Source organism: Diabrotica virgifera, chromosome 3, assembly GCF_917563875.1.
Source record: "Diabrotica virgifera virgifera chromosome 3, PGI_DIABVI_V3a".
In the NCBI taxonomy this organism is placed as follows: domain Eukaryota; kingdom Metazoa; phylum Arthropoda; class Insecta; order Coleoptera; family Chrysomelidae; genus Diabrotica; species Diabrotica virgifera.
Window position 1 is genome coordinate 206,103,239 of NC_065445.1, and position 18,668 is coordinate 206,121,906.

Consider the following 18,668-nt stretch of genomic DNA (forward strand, 5'->3'; position numbering starts at 1 on the left):
TTCGAGGAAAATTTTCGTAGAGGCAAATCGGGAAAACAATATTTCTAAGGAAAATTAAATTAAGATGAATTTTTTTTGAATGTTTTTGGTGTAAATTAGAATTTTCGGAGTTACAGAGCAACAATTAAAAAAAAATCACCCTATATTCGGACTTTGCGTACCTATATTATTAATATACAATCATAAAATTCGATTCCAGCAATAAAATTGCTGGTAAATAACTTTTTACAAAAATGTTCTATTTTCGGATAATCTACCCAGACTATTATCAGACGACCCCACATTATTCACTGTGAACATATTATATAAACAATTAGAAATGTGCAAAATCTATCAAAGTGGTTTTGTTCGAGTATTAAATTACTTGAAAATGATTCTATTGGTGTTTACGATAATTTTTTCTATTTTATTAATATGTTTTGTTACATTGGCATATATCAAACAAAGAACATTTAGAGACTTTCCCGGTCCAGAGCCTAATTTATTTTTAGGAAATTGTCATATGATATTGTTTAAGCCTTTATACAGTAAGTACCATAACTATTATTATTTGTAGATACTCTAACCCAGGGCCGCCCCAAGGCTTTCAAACGCCCCTTACTTACTTACTTACTCCGTGGCGTTACAACCCTTCGTGGGTTTTAGCCGACTCGACATTTTTTTTTATTTATTTATTGATTTTACATATGACCTGGCCTCTAGTGACTAACCCAGGCCGTTTTTTCCTGATGGGATTACAGCTATTTTTATATTTTTACATTTTTTACTAAATTACTAAATCTATTTTTACAATTTATTAATTAATTTGCCATAATCTATTAATTTTATGTTTTAAATTTCTTACAATTTTTAATTTTTTTGTTTAACTTATTTTTCAATTTCTCATATATTTTTTGATCTTTAATAATTTATAATTTACTATATTTATTAATATATTTTACTAGCAGTCTCTACCCAGAACGTGAAGTCTAGCTCTTCATCCCTAGGCGGAGCCTGCTAGTATTTTCTTTTTCTATAAATCTAAAAACTATAACATAATTAAAATTAATATTAAATTTCAACAAATATACTTTTAACAAATTTAAATCAACAATATACATTTGTTAAAATATTTTTGGTACCATCAACTCCCTTCTAAGTTATAAAGACAGTCCCTCTATTTTCAGAAGAGAGTTGGTAGTCTTTTTTTTTAATTTAACTCAATTTAATTTATTTTTAATTATATATTCAATTCAAGGATTCTCCAGTGAGCCTTAGGCGCAGCTAGTGACCCCTTGAACTGTTTATATTTCATTTATATATACTATATATATAAATTTAATTTTCATTTTCATTTTTATTTAGTTTTTAACACATTTAATTCAGTGTTTTTAATAATTATATTATTTATTTAATTATTATTTTTATTTATTTATTTTATATTGAATTATTGTTATTATAATTGTAAATATATATTTTTGAATTTATATTTTATTTTATTTTTTTAACTTTATCTTACTCAACTTCATCTAGGTTGGATTATTTGTTGTCTTCTTCTATTATTATAGATTTTTTGTTGTTTTTTAGATATTATTTCTGTTAGATTGTTTAATATTCCAACATATTCTTCATTTTGTAATATATCTCTTATTTCAATTCTTTCTAATCTTCTTTTCATTTCTCTATATCCTTAATTTTCTATAGTATTTTCACAATGTAACACTATATGTTCTGGTGTACTTAGTTCTCCACATTCACAATATGCATCATCTTTTAAGTTAAATCTTTCCAAATATATTGGGTACGGTCCATGTCCTGTTAAAAAGTGTACTAAACCTTGTTTTGGATTAAAATAATTTGGAATGTTTTCTAATATTGGTATAAAATTGTATAAACGTCTTGATTTTGTTGAATTTTCCCATTCATTTTGTCTTTTTCTATTTATTATTTCTTTTAATTCTCTTTTATTTCTTATATCTAATCCTATTATTTGTATTAGTTTTTCATATTTTTATTTTTTAGCCAATAATTACATGCTCTTTTTTGTGTTTCTAAATGCATTGGCATTACTCCAGTTAAAACTGTGAGCGCCTGTGTTGCAGTTGTTCCAAATGCTCCCGTCATTCTTACAAGAAATCCTCTCTGAGCTCTATTTAATTTTTCTGCATTTTTTTTTTATTTATTAATCTATGTGCCCATACACTTGAACCGTACCCTACAATTGATGCAAGTATTGTACTTAGGTATATTCTCATCTGTCGGAACGAAATTCTATATTCCTTCTGTGCTAGACTAGCAATGCTATGTTGCTTTTTTATGATTTTTGTTGCCTTTTCACAGACACAACTCATGTGTTTTGTAAATAATTTTTGTTCTTTTATTATAATACCTAAATATTTTGTTTCCATTTTTCTTTTTATTGTTTTCCCTCTAATTTTTATAATTGGACCTCTTTCTAAATTTCCTTTTATTAAACTATATGTTGTTTTTGGATCTGATATTGTTAATTTTAATTTATTCATCCAATCATTTACTCTTATTAATATTTCATTTGATTTATTTTCTAATTCTCTTCTTGAGTTTGCATCTATGATCAACAACAAATCATCTGCATATGCTATGCTTCCAAGCACTTCAGGATCTATAGTCAATTGTTCCAACAGTTCCTCTAGCATTACATCCCAGAACATAGGTCCACATACTGATCCTTGTGGACATCCTTTTGTGATATGTTTTGTCTTTTTTCCTGTTGGACAGCTTAGGCTTGCATATCTGTCTTGACAGTAGTTTCTGAGACTTCCGTACAGATTCTTTGGACATCTCATTCTTCGAAGTTTTTCAAAGAATGACGGCCACCAAAGATTGTCCCAGACACGTCTATAAAGATCATTAAAACATACTTTTTTATGCTTTCATTTACTATTTCAAATACTTTATTTATTGCATCTTCTGTTGATATACCTTTCCTAAAACCATACTGACCAGGATGTAATCCAATTTCTATTCTTATTTGATTTAATTTTTTACATAGTAATTTTTCTTGTAATTTTCCCATTGTATTTAATAAACATACCCGTCTATATGATTTCGGTAAGGCAGGATCTTTATCTTCCCCTTTATGTATTATTATAACTTCTGCTTGTTTAAAATTATTGGGAAACCTTCTTTGTCTAAGACATTCATTATATAATGATGTTAGTACTGGAATTATTTGTTCCGACAATGCTTGAAGTATTTCAACATGAATATTATCCGGTCCAGGTGCCTTCTTTCTTTTTATTTATCTCATACTTTCATATACTTCTTCTTCTGTGAATTCCTCTATTTCTCTTTCTTCTTCTATTTGGTATTCTTGTATCATTTTTTCTCTTATATTTCTTTGTTCTAATGTTTCTCCTTCTAATTTATCTGGAGGTAATAATACATTAAGTAATGTTTCAGCCGATTCTTCCCAATTTTCTGTAAATGTTCCATCTTCTTTTTTTAAAGTAGAAAGCATTGTCGGGCATCTAATTTTTTTAGAAACTATTTTATATGGTAGTATAAAATTTATTTTATATTAGCTGACTCGACAACATACCTCCACTGTTTTCTGTCTTGAGCAACCTTCATCCAATTCTCCACGCCCATAGTGCTTAGGTCTCCTGCTATATTATCTCGCCACCGGAGCCGAGGGCGTCCGCGTGGTCTCCTTCTAGTTGGGACTTCCTCTCACACCAGTCTTAATGTTCTTTGGTCAGAATGTCTTCTGAGGTGTTCTGCCCATTGGAGTCTTCTGGACTTTATTTCTTTTATGATGTTGGCGTCCGGGTAAAGTTCTTCGAGCTCTTTGTTAGTTCTTATCCTATATTGTCCTGATGCTTCATCCAGCAGAGGACCAAAGATCTTCCTTAGGATTTTTCTTTCCCAAACACATAGTCTCTCTTCGTTCTCTCTTCCTTTGTTATCGTCCACGTTTCGCTTCCATACATCACAACGGGTCGTATGATTTTTTTATATACCTGTATCTTCTTACGTCTTGTTAGTTGTTTCGAGTTTATAAGGTTTTGTAGGGCAAAAAGACATCTGTTGCCGGCCTGAATCCTGTTGTTTATTTCTTGTGATCCGTTATTGTCTTCAGTTATTGTTGTTCCAAGATACTTGAATTCTCTAACGCGCTCAAAGTTAAAGTCATCGATGGTGATGTTCTGACCAATTCTGTCTCTGCTTTCGTTATTGTGGCTCATATACGTATATTTCGTCTTGTTTTCGTTGATTTGGAGCCCCATCTTCTCTGCTTGCTTCTCGAACCTCACGAAAGTCTCCTTCATCCTTAATCGTGTGTTTCCTATTAGATCGATATCGTCTGCAAATGCCAGTAGTAAGTTTGGTCCTTCTCGATGAAATACTGTATTCGGCTTTTCGATTCTTGCACTTCTGATTATGAGCTCCAGAGCAAAGTTGAAGAGTTGTGGTGAAAGTGCATCTCCCTGTTTTAGTCCATTGTTTATTTCAAATGTCTCCGAGTATTGTTGTCCAAGTCTCACCTTACATCGTAACCGTTCGTAGACTGGTTTTTTTGGAAAGCCAAGTTCCTGCATCGCTGTCCATAGTCTAGCCCTGCATACTCTATCAAATGCTTGTTTAAAATCTATGAACATCTGATGAAGCTCACGATCAAACTCCCAGAATTTTTCCATTAACTGTTTTATTGTGAATATCTGGTCAATTTGTGGCGCTTTCAAGCGCCCCTTTCCTCCTCGCTTTGTAAGTAGTTTTTTGCAACTCAGAGAATCGGTATACGGTATACCTACAAACTATTTGTTAAGTGTTAGGAAAGTAACATCATCATCATAATCTAGCAGCTATCGTTCACTGCTGAACATAGGCCACCTGTAATATTCTCCATATCAGCCTATCTTGAGCTACCATCATTTAGTTTCCGGCAGTTCTTTTTTACATCGTCACTCCAGCGCGTTGGTGGCCGATCTCTGCTTCGTTTGTCCGCCGGCGGTCGCTATTCCACATGACGGTGTTCTTGCCACATGACCTGCCCATTTCCATTTCTTTTTTGCTACATGTTCTACTATGTCTTTGATTTTTCTTCTTTGCTTGATGATATTATTTGGTATTCTGTCTCTCCTTGTGATTCCTATCATGGCCCTCTGGGTAACTCTTAGTTATCTGCTCTTAGATTTTCAGCAGCATGAAGGTAATATGCTGATAAGTTATTATGAATACTATAAATATTTACAAAAAACAACGATTACACTATCAGAGAACAGATTACATTATCATAGCTAACATATCAAAGAAAGAAATTGATATTGCGTCGATGTGTGCTTTTGCCATGGGGATGAGTGCCACCCTTTTTCGGGGATAAAAAAATATGTGTCCTCAAGGCAATACTTTTCGAGTTATTTGCGAGTGAAAATGTTCATTTTTCAACATAAAAGCACCGTTTTAAACTGTTTTTTGCAAATAACACAAAAAGTGTGTATCTTATTGAACAAAATTTTCTTATGAAAAATATAGCTTATAAAAAATTGTGTATGCATGGAGTCAGTAGACCTAGTAGAGGCAGAGTTGTAGCTCGTGGAAAATGGGTTCTTATTAGTAAAATTCCAAATCAAATATTTCAAGTTGAGATAACCAAAAAATGAAGCACTTTTCGAGTAAAACTCATCATAACTTTTTTAAAGTCTTTAGAAAAAGCTTTATTTTTGTTTTTTAAAAATGTTTCTAGCATCAAAAGTAAGCCATTTACGCTAAAAATAAAGTTGGTGCCTTTATTTGTATAGAAAAAATAGCAAAAATCTCCGCCTGAATAGCATCTCAATTGAAATTAATCGTTACAGCTTTACAATAATTTATCTATGTATTTATGTATTTATTTATTTATGTATTTCTATATTATGATCTCTAAGTTTCACTGTTTCAAAATGATTAAGTATTAAAAAAAAATTATAAAAGAATTGAAATTTTGAAAAAAAAATACTTTACTTAATTTTTCCAATAATATTTTTTTAAAATACTTACTTTTTGAGTTACATATTTTGGAAAAACGCGTTTAAACGTGCTTTTTTTATTTATTAAAAGTATCGACTTAATCTGAAAACTTTATAATTTATCTTTATAGTTACATACTTACAATTCGTCAGTTTGTCCACCTCCGGTCTTATTTTGAACTTAAATTTTTTCACCTCTGAGAAGGTGTGGTAGGTACTCACCCCCAGGGCAAAAGCACACGCCGATACAATATTAATTTTTTTCTTTGACATGTTAGCTATGTGTATGCAAAATTTCATGTCAAATCTAAGCTGTTCTAAAATTCGGAGGTTTTGCAATATTTTACTGTGAGTGAATGGACTAATAGTTCAGTTTAATGAGAGAAATAAAGGTTCGTACACTTATGGGATCAAAGTAATACTAACTGCTATTTTAATATTTAGATACCTATTTTTAATACTACAAAATGATAAAATATTACTAATATTTCTAGTAATTTCGGTATTGTCAAATTTTTTTTTCGGCACCTACCAGCGCGGCGTCTTTTTGATTCGGCGCCGAGGGGCGCCGCCCCTCTTCGCCCTTATGGACGGCGCGGCCCTGCTCTAACCATTCTGCCAACTGCAGATCTTTTATTATTGATTCATTTTATCTAGTTACATCATGTTACGAAGTAGTCGACAACACAGAGTGTACATTCAATCTAAACATTTTTGTGAAATTCTTCTTATTTGGTAGATGGTCAAAGCCTATCAACTTATCTATATACTGATTTGCAAGCCTAGCAGACCTAGAGAGATAAGAATTATATCCATAGGTTGTTCGATAGTGAGTGGGTAATTTAGAAAGGGTTGATAAACCTGTTTTGTCTAGAAGGGACATGAAGTGATTTCAATTCATTTCTAATTTATTAAAAATATTATTCGATGATGGGTAATTTGCAAAGGTTTCATAAACCTGGTTTGCCTAGAAGGGACATGGAGTAATTTTAATTTCTAATTTATTAAGAATATTATCTATTTCTAATGTCCAAAATTCTACCAATAATCTATTGATTAGGTATGTACTTTAGAGAGGAACTACAATGCTAACGAAGTTTAGGACGCCCAAGGAAAAGATGGAATGACAACTTAGGGGCAGAATGCAAGGCACCGTTGAAGAAAAACAGGCAGTACTGCCTATGTAAAAGAAGAAGAAGAAGTTAAATACTGTCAAGTTGACAAATAACAACCTAAGTAAAACTATGGTTACCACAAATTATTACGTTACGATTATTGCTGGGAAATGTACTTATTTGAAAACTAATTAATTCAAAATTCATTCAAATTTTTTGCATATAAAGAATAATTTAGTCGGACATTAAACGTTGAAGGCACCACTGGTATTATAGATAAGATAATATCACTTTCAGTCAACATATATCCTTCGGGCCAAAGGCCCTCGGTATATACACTATTGTATACACCACAGTAGTAGTTGAGACACGATCGAAGCAACATCGAATCTCTTTAATAACCGAATCAACGTATTAATATTTGATATTTGTTGTGATTTCTTTTTACTAGTCTAAAAAGTGATTTGCAATTAGTGTTTTGGAACAGGTATATTAGAATTTTTAATTGCTTGCTAATTACAAGAATTCATAAAGTAAGGTAACACATTCCAGTCTGTTTTTTTTTGTTTTTTTTTAAGTATTTGGAGGAACATAAGCGTATCGTTAGCTGTATTTTCGGAAATATGCCGTCAAATTTAATATGTTCTTGCTGCAGCAAATCATACAAACCAAATTTAATGTTAAAATGCTCTGTGTGTACTAAAGTATTTAGGCATACTTGTGTTAACATTAGTGCAAATGAGCTTGAACTGATTAATGATGAAGAGAAGGGATGTGACTGGTCTTGCATAAATTGTAGACAAATTGGTAATCAGATTAAGGACTTAAAATCATTAATTCTCTCACTTCAGGCTGAAATACAAGCCCTAAAAAATGATAACCAGATTTTGAAATTTTCTTCGAACCCACTAGAAATGGAAGAAATAATACAAGAAATCAACGAACGAAATAAAAGAAAACGAAATGTTATTTTCTTTGCTGTGCCGGAACAGGATCAACAACTATCTGAGGATCATCGTAAGATTAGCGATAAGTCTGAAGTTCAAAAAATAATCTCAAGCGTAAGTCCTAATGTGAATACTGCCAACATTAAGCTCTTCAGACTTGGGCAAGTTAACCAAGGGCGAATTCGACCAATTAAGGTCATATTAGATGATGAAAATGATGTATTTGCTTTAATACGGCAAGCTAAATTTCTAAGAAATGGGAACTACAAAAATGTGTCAATGTCATTTGATCGAACTAGAAATCAAATTAATTATTACAACAATGTAAAGGTTGAACTAAACAACATGAATGCGAGTGGAAATGGATCTTTCAAAATCAAGTATATGAATGGTATACCCAAGGTAGTGCCTTTAAACCAATAGAGCCCGACAGTGTTGTAGGATGTGAACTTATATGTTATTACCAAAATGTACGTGGTCTTAACTCTAAAGTTTCAGAGTTTTATACTAGTGTAAGTGAGGGTGAATATGACATTATTGCTTTAAGTGAGACCTGGTTGAACAAGGATGTGTCCAGTCTAGAGTTGTTTCCTGATCAATACGATGTGTATAGAAAGGATCGAAAATTTGATGTTGTAGATAAAACCACTGGGGGAGGCGTCTTATTAGCGCTGAAGACGGAGATTAAATCGTCTGTTATCGATGTATCCACATACGATCTACAGTTTCCCCTAATCGATATGTTAGCTGTAGAATGTTGTGTTGGTTATAGAAAATTTTATGTTTTAGTTCTTTATATTATTGATAAGTTAAGTTCTGAAGACTTCGAATACTTTTTTGAATGTTTAGAATAACTGGATATATTTAATGAAACCATTGTTATATTAGGTGACTTCAATGTACCCAAGTTTGTAGATCAAAGCAGATTAGATATAAAAACATCAACTGTATTAGATTTTTTAAGTTTATTTAATTTAGTTCAATACAATGATGTGCCTAATAACTTAGGTCGTTTGTTGGATTTAGTAATGTCATCAGAGAAATGTGATATTATTCATGATGATTCTTCACTGGTTAAAGAAGATGGTCATCATCCTGCACTTATGATAAGGATTAATAATTTGGGAAAAAAGGAAATTAGGTTTTTACCAAATTCTAATTCGAAAATGTATAATTTTCGGAAAGCAAATTTCACTTCTCTGTATTCTGAACTATTACAAACTAATTGGGATTTTTTAGATAATTACGATGATGTAAATATAACATTAAAGCAATTTTATAATATATTGCATACAATGGTTGATAGATATGTTCCGGTATACAAAAATTATAAACATAAGTATCCAAATTGGTATCACTCAGATATTATTAAAAATATTAAACTCAAAGCCAAAAACCGTCAAAAGTATAGAAAAACAGGAAACGAAATATATCACATAGAATTTAAAAGATTGCGCAAAGTTATTAAACAGCAAATTAAAACTGCATATAACAATTACATTGAAAACATTCAAGACAGTATTACCATTGAAACAAAATCATTTGGTCTTATGTACATACTAAAAATAAATCATCGCGAATTCTAGGTGAAATGTGCTATGAGGGAAATATTTTGATAATCCCCAGGATATTGTCAACGCTTTTAAAACATTTTTTGAAAAAGTATATGTATCTACTGACAATAATGAACCAGAGGACATCATTGTTCAGGGTTTTAATTTACCAACCACTAATTTTTTGAAATTTGAAGAAAATGAAATTCTGGAAGCATTTAAAAGATTAAAAAATAAAATGACGACTGGTCCATATAATATTCCAGCATTTCTAGTTAAAGATTGTACACGAATATTTGTCAAACCGCTTCAAAAACTGTTTAACTTGTCTTTGGAAACTGGAAAATATCCTGAAATATGGAAAGAGTCAAAAGTATGTCCTATATTTAAAAATGGAGTTAAATCTGATATATCTAATTACAGACCTGTCTCTCTGTTGTGTAACTTCTCAAAGATTTTCGAGATTGTTCTGTATAATCGTATATATCCGTGTGTTCGCGGCTATATTGCACCTTTTCAACACGAATTCATAGATAAACGATCTACCGTCACAAACCTGGTAGTGATGACACAATTTATTTCTGAAGTATTAGATGAACAAGGACAAATTGATGTCGTATATACAGATTTCTCGAAGGCATTTGATAAGGTGGTTCATCCGTATTTATTTTCCAAGTTATCAAATTTCGGATATTCTGTTAATTTAATTAAATTCTTTGGTAGTTATTTAATAGGAAGGAGACAGTATGTATTCTATAATGGCTTTAAGTCAGATTTAATTCTGTCTAAGTCTGGTGTTCCGCAAGGCTCCAATCTAGGACCGTTATTATTTTTACTTTATATTAATGATTTGTTTCAAGAAATTAACTGTAAAAAATTGTGTTTTGCGGACGACTTGAAAATTTTCTGTAAGATCGACACTATTGGCGATTGTTTAGAACTTCAGCGTAACTTAACTGCTATTGATACATGGTGTACTAATAACAAACTACTATTAAATTCTGCAAAATGTAAAGTAGTGAGTTTTTGCAGGAAATTGACGACAGTTAACTTTAACTATATAATTCAGAACTCTGTTTTGGAAAAATGTAATAGCCTCAAAGACTTAGGTGTCATTTTTGACTGCAAGTTAACTTTCAATTTGCATATTGAACAAAAAGTTTCTGAAGCTATGAGAATGTACGGTTTCATTATTAGGAATTGCAGAAACTTCACCAACATAACACCAATAAAATTATTATACTATTCTCTAGTACGTCCAAAATTAGAATATTGCAGTTTAGTTTGGTATCCTATATATAATTGTTATACAAAAGATATTGAAAAAGTACAGAGAAAACTTATAAAATATCTGATATTTAAAATTGATGGAATCTATCCTAACCGTGGATGTGATAATAATACATTATGTTGTAGAGTTGACATGGTTAGTTTAGAATTAAGGAGAGAAATTAGTTCATTAACATTTTTGTATAAATTATTACATAACAGTATTGACTGTAGTGATTTATTAGCACAAATTAATTTCAACGTTCCTCGAGTTAGATCTAGATCAAACGTTTTATTTAAGTGTCCAAGAGCAAGAACAAATATATTAGTTAAATCGCCTCTTTTTGTCATGTGTAAGAATTATAATAATATTTGCAATCATTGTGATATTTTTTCGTGCTCACTTAATGATTTGTTAAAAATGGCTTCTCTTTACTTAGATAAGGTCTCAACTATTGCTTTGTAGATGTTATACTAATGAATTATGTGATTATTTTTTTTTCTGTATTTGTCCTATAAATGGGAAACTGTTGGGTAATAAAGCTATTATTATTATTATTATTATTATTATTGACCTCAATCGTTATTATCATTATAATACCCTTGGTACCTTAATAACTATAATACTTATTTGCTTGGGTATGAGTTGAATCTGGGGTAAAGTAAATAATTATTGAATATTTGGAACTATGTACCATACCCAAAATATTACTTTTTAACGTTGTTCTCAAGCTATTTCCTTGTGGCATTTTTATAATGAACTATTTTAAATGGGAAATAAGCCACAATTTTACCAAAAAAAAATGAATTTATTAACGTTTCGACGCCCAAATCGGGTGTCGTTGTCAAAATACAAAATAATACTAAATAAACAAAAATGTCGTTGCTTAGTAAAAAATTCTTCTAATAATTTATTTAAATTTATATCGGCAATTCAGTATTTATTTAGTATTTATTTAGTATTTATTTAGTATTATTTTGTATTTTGACAACGACACCTGACTTGGGCGTCGAAACGTTAATAAATTCATTTTTGTGGTAAAATTGTGGCTTATTTCCCATTTAAAATAGTTCATTATTAGTTTTTACTTTTGATTCTGTCATTTACGAATACCTATGATTCAGTCAATTTGTACTCTAGGAGCTCCCTAGTGGGAAAGTTTTGGGGTAGTTCTGATTTCTTTCATTATATATGGATTTTGGACTGCTGACTCCGAATAAGAGGTTTGCGGACACAATTTCTTGCCGAAACATTGAAAAAATCGCGAAAAAATCGAAAAATTTCAGCTTTTTTCCGCTTTTTCGCTCAAACCTCGAAAACTATTAACTTTTAGTAAATGGTCTGTTAATAGTAATTAAAGTACAAAATTATCTACCAACATTACTCTTTACTTTTTTTTTAGACGAACCGTTCGGTCTAAAGTGCAAGTTGAGAATTGTCAATTTTTAACGGTCTCGGCATAACCCACTTTTTACATTCCAAAACTTGTTTTTATTAGAATGCTGTCATTTGATAAATTTCTTCTAGTTTTCTCTACAAATAGTAAATGTTAGTTCATAATATAAATATGGTATGTCTCTTCTCATAGCTTCAATGAATCCATCCATACTAAAATATCGAGAATGTCTCTGCTTTTCCCTTAGAGCCACAGAAGATCAGATACATATGGAGTCACAGTTTCAGTTCGTCTGAACATTTCCTTCGGATCTTGAATTCTGATAAACCTTGAGGTTTTGTCCTTTCAAAATGTATTAGTTGAACAGATATCTGACTTTCATAAACCCCAGGTGCGGGTTTAGTTTTTAGCCGAGGAATGGATTGGTTAGGAGCTATTGTATGGTTTGGTGCAATACAAGAAATGCCACCCATGACGTAAAAAGTGTGGTATCCGTCGATTTTATGTACGTTAACCCTTTCTGTCCCAACGCTGCATATACGTTCAAGGTGTTACGGTCTCAATTTATCAAAGCCGAAATATGCGTTGCTTATACAGTTTTAGACTTATTTATGTCTCAATGCCGTAGAAATATGTCCGAAAATGTTAGATTATAATATTGTTCCTTAAGCCTTAAAATGTTGGCACTCAAGACAGGTAATGCAGACACATTGCCGTATATACTTGTTCAGATTTTTAGATATATGCTATATTGTAGCATTGGTGGCAACGCTTATAGGTAGCTGCTAGAATGTGAAGCGTTTGTAGCCACAGAAATGACCAGAAAAAAGAAACGAATCGAGATACATGTGTGCAAGGCGCGGAGTCGGCCTTTGCGTAGTGTCATGTTTTGAGGAGTATCACACAAAAGAAAACTTTTAATGTTAATTTACATTACATTATTTTTTTAAATTAGTTACATTTTTTCAACTTGGTTTTGCTCTCTGATGAGTACTTTTAAAAGGAAAACGTTTAAGTTGGTTAAAAAAACTCATTAAAAACATGTTTTGGTTATTTATGCATTTATTGATATGCGACGTATATTATTATATAAGGCAATGGAACTCTAAACATGACAAAACCTTTGGGATTGAGGGACCAACATGCAAATTAAGGCCTGGCATAGACAGGGTTAAAATCAGCGTTTTCGTACACCTGTTGTGTAAAGCAAGGCTGGTTAATTTTCTGCGGATCGCCTGCGATTGCTGACAGTCCCAGATAAGCAACGCGCTTGCTCAAAGTCTTGTAGCGGCAGTAAGGTCCAGATAGTTGGTCTCACCATTCCTTGCAGGGTTGGCCGTTTCCTCTACAAAAAGTACGTTTCAAGAAAATAGGTTGATATAGTTTCCTCTTTGGGGTTTTGTTCATCCTATACAGAAGCTGTTCGCCTGGAAGTGTCAGCATTCGCAGGCGATCCGCAGAAAATTGACCTGCCGTGCTTTACACAGCTGGTGTACGATAACGCTGATTTTAACGTACATACAATCGACGAGTACCACACTTTTCAGGTAATATGTGGCATTTCTTGTATTGCACCAAAACATGCAGTAGCTCCTAAGCAATCCATTCCTCGGGTAAAAAAGAAACTCGCGCCTGAAATTTATGGAAGTCAGGGAGCTGTTCAACTAATTCATTTTAAAAGGACAAAACCTCAAGGTTTATTAGAAATCAAGATAACAGATCCGAAGGAAATGTTCACACCAACCGAAACTGTGACTCCATCTGTGCCTGATCTTCTGTGGCTCTAGAAAAGCAGAGACATTCCCGGCCTCTTAGGACGGAATAGACTCATGGAAGCTGTCACAAGAGACATACCATACCTATGAACTAAATTTATTATTTGTACAGAAAACTAGGAGGAATATTTCAAATACCAGCATTCTAATAAAACATAAAGTTTTGGAATATAAAAAGTGGGTTTTGCCGAGACCGTTAAAAATTGGCAATTTTCAACTTGTAGTTTAGACCGAACCGTTCGTCTAAAAAAGAAAGTTGATAGTGATGTTTGTAGAGAATTTTAAGTACTTTAATTTCTGTTAACAGACCATTTACTAAAAATTAATAGTTTTCGAGATTTGAGCGAAAAAGCAAAAAAAAAGCTGAAATTTTTCTCTTTTTTCGCTATTTTTTCCATGTTCCGGCAAGAAATTTTGTCCGCAAACCTCATATTCGGATTCAGCAGCCCAAAATCCATATATAATGAAAGAAATCAGAACTACCCCAAAACTTTCCTAGTCAAAACACAATTTTATTTAATCACTCCTGCAAAATAGGTATTCGGATATTACATTGTATTAAAAAACAATAATATAGGCCTGGATCCCGCGTAACAAAGAAAAGTTTATTATTAGCAAGCTGGAAATGTGTTAATACCTTAACGTTGCCTAGTCGGACAAATTTTGATGTATGGGAACACTGGGACAGGGGAAGTTTTAATTGTGAATCGTTATTTTAATCGTGGAACATGTCATCCTGACAAGTTTATGATTGTGAAAACAAGCGGGTTGTTTCTAAGTGTATTTAATAGCAACCCTTTATAGTGCGGCCGATATGTGAAACAATTGCACATTTAATGATACAAGCATATAATTTGGACCACATATACTACACATATAAAGGTTCAAATTAAGATATGAGGCCATCTCAGATTTTGCCTTTTACAAAAATGGCGGGCATTCAAAATGGCCCCTATACATATGTGTAATAGTACCATAACTTTTGAACGAAAAGTCCGACTTCAACCAAATTTAATATATAGGTTCTCTTTTTGATTTACAAGATGGATATGGTAAATCAGAAGAATCGGTTTACCAGAAGTTGTGTTTTTACTGGTTGTTTATGTAAAAATATGTTTTTTTTGCAATTTTTTCCCTCTGTATATATTAATTTTTCAAAATGGCAATACCGCAATTGAAAAGAGCATAAAAATATTTTGTAAAAATATTTTGAACTTTTTAGTTATGTTTTTTACTATTTAATAAATGCATAACGTATCTTGACATATACCTATGTGTGGCAGATTCGTGCAAATATTATAAGAATTATTGTGCATTTAACGGTAGAAGCACATAATTTGGACAACGTATACTACACCCATTAAGGTTCAAATTTAGATATAACTCCATCTCAGATTTTACCTTTTACAAAAATGGCGGGCATTCAAAATGGCGACTGTAGATATGTGACTAATAGCACTATAACTTTTGAACGAAAAGTCCGACGTCAACCAAATTTGGTATAAAGGTTCTTTTTTTGATGTGTAAGATCAAGGTCTTGAACCAGAAGAATCGATTTACAAGAAGTTGTGTTTTTCCTGATTTTTATATTAAAACATGTTGTTTTTTTACTAATGCTTTCACCCTATATGTATTAATTTTTCAAAAAGTTAATATCGGCGTTGAATAGGGTGTAAAAGTATTTTTTAGGAAATATTTTGAACTCTTTAGTTATGTTAATTACCAATAATTAATAAATACATAACTTATCTTCATATGTACCTATGAACCTATGTGCGGCAGATTCGTGCAAATAATATAAGAATTATTGTGCATTTAATGGTAAAAGCATATAATATGAACCACACACACCATATATACAAAGATTCAAATTTAGATATGAGGCCATCTCAGATTTTGTCTTTTACAAAAATGGCGGGCATTCAAAATTAATTTGCCGCACATAGGTACATGTGAAGATACGATATGCATTTATTAAATGGTAACTAACATAACTAAAAATTTCAAACTCTTTCCTAAAAAATATTTTTACACTCTCTTCAATGGCGGTATTACCTTTTTGAAAACAGAATATATACAGGGTGAAAGAACTGAAAAAAACAACATATTTTTACAAAAAAAAAATAAAAACACAGCTTCTGGTAAACCGATTCTTCCGGTTCAAGACCTCAATCTTATTCATCAGAAAAAAAACCTTGATGCCAAATTTGGCTTGAATCGGACTTTTCGTTCAAAAGTTATCGTGCTATTATTCACATACCACAAGGTGTATATCGTGCTATTCACAAGGTGTTACCAATTCATAAAAAGGGTGACCCAAAACAAGTAAATAATTACCGCCCAATAACAATTTCTTCGGTATTTTCAAAAATTTTTGAGTACAGTTATTTACAAAGACTTAACTCATTTTTACAGACGAATAAAGTGATTGTTAGTAACCAACATGGTTTCCAGTCCAAAAAATCTACCCATACAGCAATGCATTCCTTTTATGATACTCTCGCATCTTTAATAGATACTGGAGAGAGTCCTGTTGGGATATTTTGTGATCTTAGCAGGGCTTTCGACTGTGTCAATCACGAAATTTTATTTTATAGATTAAAAAATATCGGCATTCAAGGACGTGCGTTAAATTGGTTAACATCATATTTAACTGCACGTCGTCAATACGTCAGCTTAACAGAAAAAGGAAAATTATCAAATGCGACGCATAAATCCAACTATCTCGATATTGACATAGGTGTACGGCAAGGCTCAATTTTAGGACCTGTTCTCTTTCTTATTTATGTAAACGATGTTGTCTCGGTTAACTCGGATGGACATTTCATGATATTTGCAGACGACATAAATGTAATAGTCAATGGACCTATACTTCTTTGAAGTCCAAATGTAACAGCTTACTGTCAGATCTTTACAACTGGTTCTGTAATAATTATTTATTGTTGAGCACCCAAAAAACTCTTTTCACGCAGTTTCATAATAGGCAACGATGTATTAATCCAATTAACTTAAATATAAATAATAATGATATTGAACTTGTTTCATCATTAAAGTTCTTAGGACTTCATTTAGATGAATGTCTTAATTGGAGGAAACATTGTGATCCGCTGGCCGCAAAGTTAAACTCAGTAACGTTTTTGTTTCGAAATTTAAAACAAGTATTAACGGAGAAACAATTAATAATGCTTTATTGTGCCCAAGCCGAATCTCGTTTGAGATACGGGATTTGTTTTTGGGGATCAAGTTGCCATATCAATGAAGTCTTTTTTGCACAAAAAAGAATAATACGGACTATTGCTGGTATCCCTCATAAAACAAGTTGTAGGCAGTACTTTCAAAATTTCAAAATATTGCCATTGGCCTGTATTTATATTCTGGAGACTTGTATATATATATATATATATATATATATATATATATATATATATATATATATATATATATATATATATATAAATATATATTTAATAACCTCGAAAATTTTAAAACCAATGGGCAAATACATAACATGAATACTAGATATAAAGATATCTTGCGTGCCCCAATGTGTAGGGGAAATATATATTGCAGGTCCCCGGGTATAATGGGACAAAGACTCTATAATATATTACCAGCGCATATAAAATTGTGTAGGAGCCCGACAAGCTTTAAACTAAATTTAAAGGAATTTCTGATGACACACACTTTTTATTCGGTTGAAGAATTTCTTCAATTTTAAATGTATTTTCATTGTTTGTTTGTGTAGTGAAATTGTTTATTTGTTTGTTATATTTACTTAATGTATTACTTTTGACTAATTCTATACAGACTCTGTCTGTCTAAAAGAAAATAAAGTATTTATTTATTTATTTATTTATTTATATATGTAGCCGCCATTTCGAACACTCGCCATTTTTGTAAAAGGCAAAATCTGAGATGACCTGATATCTAAATTTTAACTTTTGTATGTGTAGTATATGTGGTCCAAATTATATGCTTCTATCATTTAAGGCACAATAATTCTTATAATATTTGCACGAATCTGCCACAAATAGGTACATCTGAAGATACGTTATGCATTTATTAAATGGTAATTAACATAACTATCAAGTTCAAAATATTTCCTTAAACATATTCTTACGCTCTGTTCAATGTTAGTATTACCATTTTGAAAAATTAATATATACAGGGTGAAAAAATTGAAAATAAATTATTTACATAATATAAAATAGTTTTACATAAAAAAACAGAAAAATACAACTTCTGGTAGGCCGATTCTTCCAGTTCATGAAATCGATCTTGTAAATCACAAAAAGAACCTATCTACCAAATTTGGTTGAAATCGAACTTTTCATTCAAAAGATATCATGCTATTAGTCACATATGTATAGTCGCCCAGTTTGAATGACCGCCATTTTTGTAAAAGGCAAAATCTGAGATGGCCTCATATCTAAATTTGAACCTTTGTATGTGCAGTATATGTGGACCAAATTATATGCTTGTATCTTTAAATGTGCAATTCTTACAATATTTGCACGAATCTGCCGTACTATTATATAATATGTGAACAAATGTTTGTCCGACAGATATGTTGGGTAATTTAATAAGTCCGACAAGTAGAACACGTCAAATGACAGGAATTATCTTGGTGGTAAAGAGCAGTCTGA

At 31.6% G+C, this 18,668-nt stretch overlaps 1 protein-coding gene across 2 annotated transcripts in view; it reads left to right on the forward strand.

Annotated features, from left to right (window-relative positions):
* The first annotated feature begins 344 nt into the window (after positions 1–344).
* Positions 345–18,668, forward strand: part of LOC126881508 (cytochrome P450 4d2-like) — a 142,095-nt gene continuing 123,771 nt past the window's right edge. For both annotated transcript variants that reach the window (XM_050645801.1, XM_050645802.1), the window contains exon 1: positions 345–527. In XM_050645801.1, coding sequence (XP_050501758.1) covers positions 371–527 — 157 coding nt within the window. In that variant the 5' untranslated portion in view covers positions 345–370. The remainder of the gene's footprint in view (positions 528–18,668) is intronic.